General features: G+C 40.2%; 1 protein-coding gene across 1 annotated transcript; it reads left to right on the forward strand.

Annotated features, from left to right (window-relative positions):
* Nucleotides 1-1874: 1874 nt before the first annotated feature.
* On the forward strand, nucleotides 1875-10640 carry icam5 (intercellular adhesion molecule 5). The gene is made up of 10 exons (XM_037793024.1): nucleotides 1875-2147; nucleotides 5757-6038; nucleotides 6113-6433; nucleotides 6519-6845; nucleotides 6971-7228; nucleotides 8447-8773; nucleotides 8857-9093; nucleotides 9183-9404; nucleotides 9503-9769; nucleotides 9920-10640. Exons 1-10 carry the CDS (start codon nucleotides 2096-2098, stop codon nucleotides 10150-10152), a joined length of 2526 nt encoding a protein of 841 aa, XP_037648952.1. The 5' UTR covers nucleotides 1875-2095; the 3' UTR covers nucleotides 10153-10640.
* The last annotated feature ends 1327 nt before the right edge of the window (nucleotides 10641-11967 follow it).

Below are 11967 nucleotides of genomic sequence, written 5' to 3' on the forward strand. Positions count from 1 at the left end.
GTAACTCAGCGGATAATTTTGTTAGGTGAATCAACTTCCCAGTACGAACACTCTAATAGCACTTTGCCCTGCTGGAAAAGTTGGTTCACTTCATATTTGTATCTAATTAAGTATGTTTAAGTTTCAAGTTTCAAGTTTCAAGTTTATTTGTCACATGCATTTAAAAGTACAGTGTACAGTGAAATGCAATGAAATGCATTTCACCCTGGCTCTTTCTCTCAGCCTTTAAAATCTATAAATAGTACAGCTGATAAATACTACAATAAATAAGACAATACCTGAGAATAAAATTATAAAACAACCTAAAAACATCCATAAAACAATCCACAGCTCTGCATTCATTTAGTGCTACTGTTCAGTAGTCTGAACGATTAATTAAGTATGTAATTTATTAATTAAGTAATTAAGTAAGTAGCAACTAATTAAGTATGAGGGAAGTATGTTTTTACAAAACAAAACATGGCCAGTACTCCCTCAGATATCGTGGTGTACAAATATGGAACACCAAAATACATGTTATCAAAAGCTCGTTATCCTTAGAACATTTTAAAAGGAAATTATCATGACATTTAATTAATGATGTCTAATTATCTTTTGATATGTTTAGATATATTTTCTTTTCTTCTTTACTGTTTTTTTTATGTATTTCATTGTTTTTATTGGATTGTTTTCCACTGTTTGGTTTGGTTTTTCTGCACATTTTGTGTATTTCTTGTTGTTGTTTAACTTTGGTTGTATTTTTAAAATTATGTTAGTTTAGATCTTTCTTCCTTTTTTGTTGTTGTTTTTTTGTCTCCTGGGGTTGAGGGGAAGTCCTTTGTATAAATAAGCCTGTGGCTTCTTGAGCTCTTCTGACACATTTCTTGTTTTATTTTCATTGACTAGATTTTGTGCAGTTTTATATATGTGGAAATAAATAAATAAATAAATAAATAAATAAATAAATAAATCTTTAGTTTTGGACGGTGGGCAACTCTGAGAAGTGAAGCCAATGAGGAAGCGCCTTGAACTCCTCTGGTTGCAGAAAGAAGTCTGATTGTATAGAAGTCTATGAGAAAATGAGCCTACTTCTCACTTGATTTATTACCTCAGTAAACATTGTAAACATGAGTTTATGGTCTCAATCACTAGTTTCAAGTCTTCTTCAATCCAGCATGATGTTCATTTAGTAAATTATGGTCCCATTTAGAGTCAAACAGACCATAAAGCAGGGGATGCTTTAGGGCGTGGCTACCTTGTGATTGACAGGTTGCTATCATGACGTTGTCCGGTCTGGGAGTTGTCTGTGTTTTCGTCTTACAGCTTTAACCCTTTCACAGTGTGTTTTCAGTCCATGAAAGTTAATATTAACATTTTGATAGTATATTCCATTTCTGCTAATAGATCCCCCGAAATGTTACACACTGGTCCTTTAAGATATTTTGCAGGATGAGTGAAAACTTTAACTTCAAACGAGTTTCCATGATGATCAAACCCACATAGCAGTTGCATTATGGATATGTGAGAAAGAAATGATGAACTGATACAGACCTTAAAGAATATGTGTCAGTGTTATCCCTGCACAGTGTGTCTGTTTAATAAAAAGTCATCTCCACATGTTGATTAGATGCCAGTCAGTGACGTGTAAAGACTGAATCATCAGATAATGACTAACATGTTGACATGTCTGTCCTGTTTTGCAATTTCCTGACAAAATTTTTCATTTTGCAATGTACTTTTCAATAAAATTATACCAAATTATTTATTTGAATAAATAGAAATTCATACAGTGAGTGATGCACAAAATATGGAAGGGGAGGAGTGTCATCTGCAGTTGCTCCACAAAGAACAAACTGTGGTTTTTGGTGTTATATTTCCCGTTTTTTGCAGGCAGTTTCCTGTACAATAGGGCGTTGAGTTTCCCTTGGTACACTTTCTTTTCATCTTGCTGAGCTCGTGTCACTGTCAGCAGCAGGTCGTCGCCCTCAGGGTCAGCTCTGAGCCACGGTCCATCTCATCTCATCCAGGTACTGAAGCTGGACATCTTCCTGGACCATCCTGAAAGTTGCCTCACCTCTTCCATCCACCTCTTTCCTCCCGCATACTGACAGATAGCATGCTGCGTCTCAGGATGTTGGGCCTCCTCGTGCTCGTGTTTTCACTGTGTGGTGAGTGATAATGATGCTCTATTACCAGTGATGGTGACTGGAAAAAGATAGTAAATAATGTACGCTAAATACACTGAAAAAGAAAATTGTTAACTTACTTACTTACTTACATAAATACTCACAAATTAAGTTTTTTTCAACTCAATCTCAAAGATATTGTGTTAATTTAACTTGTTAACTTAATTATTTTAAGTGTTACCAAGATTTTTTTTTTTTTAAAGTGACTTCTTTAAATGTAATTTTATAACTTTAAGATTTGAAGTGGGCGAGGTGTGTGTGGTAAAAACTTCCGCTTTAACTTCACGTGACTGTTGACTTGTGAAAACCACATTAGCTGCATCCCAAAGCTCTTAATTGCATCCCTGTTTCCCTCACTTGCATCTTTTCCTTGCGTCTTAGTCCCTCCCACCAGGGAAGCATGGAGAGACGCAAGGAAAAGACGCAAATGAGGGAAACGGGGATGCAATTAAGAGCTTTGGGATGTAGCTAAGGAAACCATGCGAGGAGAGAGGAAACGAGGAAATACGATTTAAGAGACATGAGACGGTCGTTTCCTCTGAAGCGTCACGTGAAGCGAGGTCCGTTTCTGATGACAGCAGCAGCTGATCAAATCCGGATTAAAATGCCAGTCAGCTTTAACAGCTGTTTGTGTCTGAACTGTACTAATACTAATAAAGAGAAGTGCAAGCTGCAGTCTGTATTTCTACTGTGGACTGAGTCCTGCTTAGAGGCTCAGGAAACATCTCTACTGGCACAATAACTTTATATTATTTATTCATTATTAGTGTCTAGTTATTGATATTCTGATTGTGAGCTCATTATTTCATAACCCAGAATATGACTACGGTGTTTTTTGAACACTGGACATTATTTATTAGGCTAAAGGGAAAATGTAAATGATATAACTCATATCAAACCGACGTTCAGGAATTATCAGCCTCATGTGACTGAATGGAAATGAGGATAAATGATGTAAAAGGTGTTTGTTGCTGACAGACAGACTCTTCTTCTCTCTCTGACTTTAATAGTATCATTAATAAAAGTTAACGGGGGAAATAACAGATCATGAAAAGAAAAATCTTTCTAATGAATGCAGAAAGTTATTTTAACTCAGTTTGTCAGGTATTATAAACCCCTCTCAGTGTCGAGCTCCTTCAGTGGCAGTGTGTGAAGGAGAGATTCTGCAGGTCCTTCTGCTGCTGTTCAGAGCTTCAATTAACACAGATTTGAACTAGATGGTGAATCAGAAGACAACTAAACTATAAAACGTTTAATCTGTGATCTGTTTTCACTCAGGTATAAAACTCCAGTGATGTTGAGAGGTAAAGTTATCAGATCAGTCCGGTCGGCAGCAGCGTCCAATCAATAACTGATGTCCAATAAGGGGCGTGTCGGTCGGTAAAAGACTTCCGTGGAGGATACACTGGTATCTTCCACGGTCCTCGCTCATAGTCCTCGCTCATAGCTCCTCCGGCAAGCCTCCTCGATCCTCGATCCTCGATCCTCGATCCTCGATCCTCGATCCTCGCTCCTCGATGCACAAATAAGAGCTTTGGAACGGTCTTCAAGATGGCGCACCAGAACAACTTCCGGTTCAAGCGAGGATCAAGGAGCGAGGAAACGAAAATTAAGAGCTTTGGGATGCACCCAATGGGTGCAGTGGGTGTGGTGGATGGAGTCCATTTTGAAATAAAAAGTATTAGAACAACAGCAGATCAACTATAGTCTTAGCACAGCATGGATGGTTTACAGATAGTATTTATATACCGTATATAAATATATAAATCCTGTCTGTGTAGTACTTGAACTGGATTTCTACATGTGGATGGTGCTGTAGCTGTACTTTTTAAAACAAGGTTCCCACCTCACTATCCCACTACATTAAATCACAAACCTTTATCATCATTTTTAGCATGACTATTATATAGGAAGATCTTGCTTATTTTTTAATGTTTAAAATTAAAGGAACAGTGTGTATTATTTTGGGGGATGTATTGGAAAAAATGTAATATTTAATTAATAAGTATGTATCTTTAGTGTACCTGAAAATATGAATCGTTGTGTTTTCGTTACCTTAGAATGAGCCGTTTATATCTAAAGTATTAACGAATTCTACTATAACGACGGCCTACTCTGCCTTAACCTAACCAATCTAACCAACAAAGGCAGCGAGTACCAGCCAATCAGAGGCAGAGTAGGGCGGGTCATGCCTTCGCTATAGAGTGTTGCAGGGATGACGTATTTTTGTAGGCCAATCAGGAAGTTAGCATTGCCCTGGTTCCCTCGACAAAGCCACTTGTTACCTTATAATATATAGATATATAGATATATATCTATATATCTATATATATCAAAAAAGCTTCAAAATTCACAACTGGGATTTTTACTGACATTTTATATCATATTTGATAGTGATAGTTGTGAAAGGGGGAGAGAGAGGGGATGACATGCAGCAAATGGCAAGCCATCTGCAGTAAGGAATCAGCTTTGGTACATGGGTTGCCCATTCTACCAGGTGAGCTACCGGAGTGCTCTAATAAAATGTTAAAATCTGCATGCGCGCACACTACACACTGCAGAAGACTTCGTAGCTCTGAGAATATCTAGTGAATGTACAGTGGATGTTTGTGCAGAAATAACTGCTGCAGCTCCTCCAGACCAACAGAGGTTTCCCGTGTCTTGTGAAGTGACGGGGCTCTGCAGCGAGAAACGTTATCGTCTCCGACCGGGTACCGGTGTCTCCCTCCGCGGTCGCGAGGCTGAAGCAGGAAAAGCCAACACTAGGATCAGCATTGATTCATGGAGAGACCTTCGTCTGGTCAGCTAACATCACTGCCAAGCAGCTGAAATATAGAGTGATATTGTGGTTTTAGCTGACGTGTGTCGCCTCACTGTTTTGAGCGATGCTTGTTCATGTCTATTTAGAGCGAGCAAGCGCGAGCCCGGCGCTGACTTTCGTTGACTTAACGGCCACAGGTGTCGCTGTTAACAAGCATTTCTGATTCTTACAAACATTCCCTTTAACCACAGACCTTATTTGAAGCATCTAACAAAAAAAAAGCTAAAAAAAAACATACAAACAAACATTGAAGTGCTTCTGATTTTTTAAAATTTTTTTTTAGGTTTTTGGACTCATTCCTGCCCCACCCTACAGCAGGATTCCTATTTAACATACGGATCGGGGTCTCTTCACGGAGCCGGCTGCCATATTTCTACAGTAGCCCAGAACGGACAAACCGAACACTGGCTCTAGAAAAGGCCATTTGCGTTTTCACATTTGGCACACGGGAGACATTTCAGCTGGTTGCAATTTGCAACCTCACAGCTTTAGATGCCGCCAGATCCTACACACTGCACCTTTAAGACCATGTGCACGTTTATCTCTGCGTTATAAGGACCTACTGTACATGTATAATGTGTCAGTGCTGATCTTTGTTTTTGCTGAACAGTGGAGAAGTTTGCCTGTGATGCAACACTGTTATTACTGGTGGTACTGTGAGCTAGAATTCAGCCATACTCAGCTCAAAGTATAAGTGGCATGCAATGGTGATCTGAGCTACCAGAGTGAAGCAAATGTCCAATAAAAGCCTAACCATTGTGTATCAACAGATGCAGACAGTATATGCCCCACTGAGCTCAACCCTCTCAGCCTGTATCCGCCTGAGGTTCTAGGAGAATACAACGAGTCAGTAGAGTTAAACTGCTCCAGCACAGAAGAATATCATGATGGGATTTACTGGCGTGTTGGAAACACAGACTCTGCAGTAGAACTTGACTATCTATCTACAGTATATGAAGTGCCACTGTCAGACTGGAATGTGACGGCAGAGTGCAGAATAAAAATTAATGTAACTCTTGAATGCAGCAAAGACATTGAAATCACCGTATACCGTAAGTGTAATTTCAAAAGCATATTATGTAATGAAACAAATAGCAAAAACAATAATCTAATTTTATTTTCATAGAGAATCCAGAGATGGTCACCGTGTATCCTACAAAGTATTCAGATGCTTTGGAAGGGACTTGGTACCAGCTTCAGTGTGATGTCATCAACGTTGCTCCTGTTCAAAACCTCACAGTGAAGTGGTACAGAGACAATCTTTACATCAGGACAGACACTTTCCCCAAGAAAACCAAAAGACTAGTGAGTGAGTCTTCTACTCTGACAGTCAACCTCACTAGAGGAGACCACGGAGTTCAGTTCAGATGTGAGGCTCAGCTGGACTTTGGGCCAGACGGACCACTACTTCCTGTTGTTTCTGACAATCGCACTGTTTCCGTGCACTGTGAGTAAACACTTTGATGTTATAATTTTCTCAATGTCGTTCTCTATAATGTAAATATTTGAATGAATATAATTTGCCTCCTCAGATGCTCCTGAGTTCATGAACGAAACGGAGGATGTCTATGTGAATGAGGGTGATTCTGTCACCCTGAACTGTGAAGCTGAGGCTCGCCCTCCTCCTAAATTTCATTGGATAGACCTACACGGTGGGATGAATGTAACTAAAACTAATTATCTCAACATTACTGGAGTAGTAACCGACACAACCTGGAGCTGCACTGCTATCAATTATCTGGGAAACATAACTAAGCAGATCCATGTTCATGTGATAAAACCGATCACACCAGCAGCAGCCCCTGCAGCCATAACCACCCCTGCAGCCATACCCACCCCTGGGCCAACAACACCACATGGTACGCATGTTTTACATTAGATATGGAATATGTGTCGCTAATATCTGTGTTGATCAACTTGTGGATCTGTTTTTTTCTTATTGTGCACCAAGCACTGATTGAATATGCTTGCTTTTGAATGGCAGGTTGCCCCCTAGTATTGACGCCTGCTGAAGTTGTGGTGGAATATGGAGGTCCAGCTTCAGTTAACTGCAGCACATCAGCTGCACATGTTTCAAAAATGGGCTGGGAGGCCAAAGTTGGAGGCATGTCGACTGAAGATTCTTCTGTGGTCACCTGGAAGGTTGAAAGAGTGGAAGACTGGGCCACAAAACCTATATGCTTCATTAATTGGGGAGATGATGATTACCAGTGTCAAGTAGAGCTAGACATCACTTTTTATCGTGAGTACAAGTCTACAGACTATACATTATTGTCTGTCTTCATCTCTGACAAACTATTTGACAAAATGATATAAAGTAATGGTGTCTTTTGCTTACAGAAACTATTTATAGACATTTTCAAACATAAACATTCTTAAAGGGCCGCTTTGTATTTCCTATTTGTTAAGGTCGTGTCTAGAAGGTAACCCACAAATTGAGAAAACTTGCAAAAACATGCAAAAAAGTTAGCGAGACTTGCTGCCCAACAACCAATCCTAACCTTAACTATTAGAGGTCAATACCTAACCATAACTATTAGAGGTCAATGCCTAACCATAACTATCAGAGGTCAATACCTAACCTTAACTATTAGAGGTCAATGCCTAACTATAACTATCAGAGGTCAATACCTAACCTTAACTATTAGACGTCAATAGCTAACCTTAACTATCAGAGGTCAATATCTAACCTTAACTATCAGAGGTCAATACCTAACCTTAACTATTAGACGTCAATACCTAACCTTAACTATCAGAGGTCAATACCTAACCTTAACTATCAGAGGTCAATATCTAACCTTAACTATTAGACGTCAATAGCTAACCTTAACTATCAGAGGTCAATATCTAACCTTAACTATCAGAGGTCAATGCCTAACCTTAACTATCAGAGGTCAATGCCTAACTATAACTATCAGAGGTCAATACCTAACCTTAACTATTAGAGGTCAATGCCTAACTATAACTATCAGAGGTCAATACCTAACCTTAACTATTAGACGTCAATAGCTAACCTTAACTATCAGAGGTCAATATCTAACCTTAACTATCAGAGGTCAATGCCTAACCTTAACTATTAGAGGTCAATACCTAACCTTAACTACCAGAGGTCAATACCTAACCTTAACTATCAGAGGTCAATGCCTAACCCTAACTATTAGAGGTCAATCCCTCACCTTAACCATCTCGCGAGAGTTTTGAAAAATTGTGGGTTACCTTCTAGACCCGACCAGGAAGTAAAGTCGGACCAAACCTGTTGCCCTAGCAACAGAATGGCAATGAAAAAGGTCTATAAGTAGCCTACACTTACAGTGCCACTTCAAAAGCAATATAAATACGGAAGATATTATGGCGTTTGTGTATGCATATTTCTTGTATGATTGTGATTGCAATTTCAGGGATATCATTACGTTTTTTTTGTTTTTTTCATACTAATTATTTTTCCTTGCTTTACTTGCAGAGACTCCAGACAATGTGTCAGTTTCTGCGTTGGAACAAGGGCCGATGGTGGAGGGCACAGAGCACTGGCTGCTATGTGACATCACCAATGTGGCTCCTCTGAAGAACCTCAAACTGACGTGGTACCGCGGCAATGAAATTCTGTACACAGAAATGTTCAATGTCATCAGTACCACCCCAGTAGACTTGAGCAGTACCTTGAGAGTCATTCCTGAGAGAGATCACAACGGAGCACTTTTCAGGTGCAAGGCTGAGCTGCTCCTGGGTCCAAATGGACCAGAGCTCGTCCCTACTGTAACCTCACCACCTTTCAAGGCTGTGGTGCACTGTGAGTAGTCCACTTATCTATTTATTACTTGCTCAACACACACCACAAATATCAAGTTTTGATTAATGTATGTTTTATTGTAGATAAACCACTGATCAAAGATTGTCCAGACAATTACGCTGGTGTGGAGGGTGAGTTCAGCTTGGACATGTTGCAGTGTGAAGCTGATGGGAACCCTCCACCCACTGTTCAGTGGTACTATGAGGAAAACCTGATCAATGCATCTGAGCCCCTCACCAGGGCTAAATCAGGAAAGTACACAGCTGAAATTGGAAATAGCCTTGGCACCACCAGAATCTCCGTCCTTATCACATTTGAATGTGAGTGAATCAGACCTGCATGAGATTATATACTTTCATATTTATTTTTCCATTATTTATTCTGAAAATTATTTTTAATTTGTTCACAGATAAACCTTCATTTACCTGTGATGCTCGCTTAGAGGTTGTAGAGAATGGCACTCTCCCGTGTGAACCAGACGGGTTACCTACACCTGTCATCACCTGGTTTAAAGATGGAAAAGAGATGGCGTCCCCACCCCGCTGGACAAAGGATGATAGTGGAAAATACTCACTTAAAGCAACCAACGATCATGGAATTGCCACTCACGTGCTAAATGTTGATGTTTTGTGTATGTTTGGAATCATAGAAATCATCTTTGTATATTGTTTTGTTGACAGTAGGATTCTAAATAATATAATTTTTTCATCTCAATTCTCATCTCCACAGATGCCCCTGTGTTCACGCACGTAACTTACAAAAACGAGGTGTACCCTGGTGACAATGTGACCTTTGCCTGCATTGCGAAGGGCAATCCTCCCCCTGAGGTCAAGTGGCACTACAACAGCTCTGCAGGGAATGTGAGGGTGACCACCGGGGGGAGCCAGCAGAGCATCAGCGTCACAGGAGCCACGTCTACCAATGCTGGTGTTTACCGCTGTGATGCCACGAATAAAGTTGGGAGTGTGACAACATCTGTCACACTGATAATGAAAGGTATCATTACTGACTATGTGCACAACACTTATGGAAATGTATACAGTGAAGTGGTAACTGGTGTAGCCATGCAGGAAAAATAACAATGTATGGCATGAAGAAGTGAAAAGAACACTTTCAATTTATGTTGTTTTATCTTGTTTTTTACAGATAGTACTAAACCCAAAGCAGCCCGTTTCTCAGTCATCGAGTGGTTGCTGATTCTATTGGTCGTCGTCCTCATTGTCATCGTCATCGTCATCGTCATCGTCATTGCCATCGTCATCCTCATCATCGTTGTCCCACGCTGGAAAAAACATGGACGATATCGTTTTGTTCCAGACAAGGCCAATGATGCTTCAGATATCCCTATGTCTCCTCAGTCCAACGGGGTGCAAGCTTAGGATATATACAGTATATTACTTGCTGAATAAATCAGCCTGCATGGGGACTGAAAACCTGAAAACCAGATCAGTTGTCTTGCATGACAAGAATGACCTGTATATATTGTATTTACATTTTAACTTTGGTATGGTACGATTCTAGGTTTACACCATGTAAAAAAGACTAATTAGGAACAGTTATTTGCCAAGAAGTGCTACTGACATAGCAGGTTTATTACAACATTGAATTTTATTTGTAGTCTAACCTAGTTTTTATCTTTTTTTTAATCCTTAATTAAGTTACACAATAGCCTTTGATAGTGTGCTGCTTACTGTATGCTTTACAATGATCATTACACTGATTATCTCTATGTTTTCACTTTTTTATTATTATTGTCAATGACTTTGCATTGTAATCCCCTTGAAATGTTGGTCACATTAAAAAGTAGACTATAGACCTATTATAATATCATTGTACAGCTGCATAATAAACATAAAAAAACAGAACAGGGGTGACTGCTGTGACTGATTTTGGGTATCACATTTATTATTGCACAAGTCCTAATTTCAGTTAAATAATTCAGGATTTAAGAAGTCAGTTAAAATTGTTGGTACGGAAACAAGTTTCCAGCTCTTAAAGGGACAGTGTGTAGGATTTTGCAGCATCTAGCAGTGTTGTTGCAGATTGTAACCAACTGAGTACCCCTCCGCTCACTCCTCCCTTTCAAAAACTGAGGTAACGTGAGCTGCCGAGTGCAAAGCCATGATAACGCCATTTGCCTCGCTCAGAGGTCATCCTCACCATAATAACTTTAGGAGCAACGGAAGTCAGACGGCGGCAAGCGGTACCACGGTTTTACACGCTGTGGCTCATGTTACCGCAGTTTCACAAGCACGTCGGAGACCCACAGTGGCCTTCAGGTAAACGTTCTGGGCTACTGTAGAAACATGGCGGAGCAACATGGCGGACTCCGTGAAGAAACCAAGCCGGCGTAGTGGCCAAACGGCGGTACTGCAACTTCTGTGTCCGTCACGTGATGCATGGGGCCCAAAAATACTTTTTCATATAGACTTACATTGGGAAAGAGATGTCTGTAACTCAGCGGATCATTTTGTTAGGTGAATCAACTTCCCAGTACGAACACTCTAATAGCCTTTATTAAAAAAAATAAGTTTTTAAAGTAATAAAATTCACTAATAGCTGAATCCAGAGTTATTTCCCTTCCTCCGTTCATGTGAGTGAGACCCAGACCGAGGCTGGAGCGCAAGCCGTGACGACGGCGTGACGTTGGGACCCTGTGACCGAGTCATGTGACCGAGCAGACCCTAGCATGTCTCAGTTGCCCAAGATATGGCAAGATCCGGGTACTTTTCCAGACGGAAGTCGCGATTTAGGCATCATGCGCCAAAGAGCAACTCTCACAGGAATGACCGGGGCCCCGCCTCCAATGCTGGATCCAGTTCTTTTAATACATCCATGCAAGAAACCCACTCCCTAATTAGATATGAAGGGCTCATTCTAAGCTAAAGAAAAACACGATTCTTAATTTCAGGTGATTATACACTACTGAAAACATAATTATAAATATCCATTTCTGCTAATGGAGCCACCAAAATGTAACACACTGTTCCTTTAATTGACATGATTTGAATAACACCAGTGAATTCTGCCAGCCAGCACCAAGTCAGTGTGTTAGTAGCATCAGTTCTTGAGGATGTAATGATTGATTTTAGGATGCTCTGTCAGGGTAGCACAAAGCCCCCTAACGCTCAAGGACACTTATAAACTGGGTTAAACTAAAAATATCCCATGAAACAACACTAAAACTGCCAGGA

Source organism: Sebastes umbrosus, chromosome 14 (assembly GCF_015220745.1).
Source record: "Sebastes umbrosus isolate fSebUmb1 chromosome 14, fSebUmb1.pri, whole genome shotgun sequence".
Classification (NCBI taxonomy): domain Eukaryota; kingdom Metazoa; phylum Chordata; class Actinopteri; order Perciformes; family Sebastidae; genus Sebastes; species Sebastes umbrosus.

Bases quoted from the DNA above. Each gene is read 5' to 3' on its own strand.
- icam5 (XM_037793024.1), top strand. From the start codon at position 2,096: ATGCTGCGTCTCAGGATGTTGGGCCTCCTCGTGCTCGTGTTTTCACTG. The intron at 9,094-9,182 runs GTGAGTGAATCA...ATTTGTTCACAG, and splicing joins CGTCCTTATCACATTTGAAT to ATAAACCTTCATTTACCTGT. The intron at 9,405-9,502 runs GTATGTTTGGAA...TCATCTCCACAG, and splicing joins GCTAAATGTTGATGTTTTGT to ATGCCCCTGTGTTCACGCAC.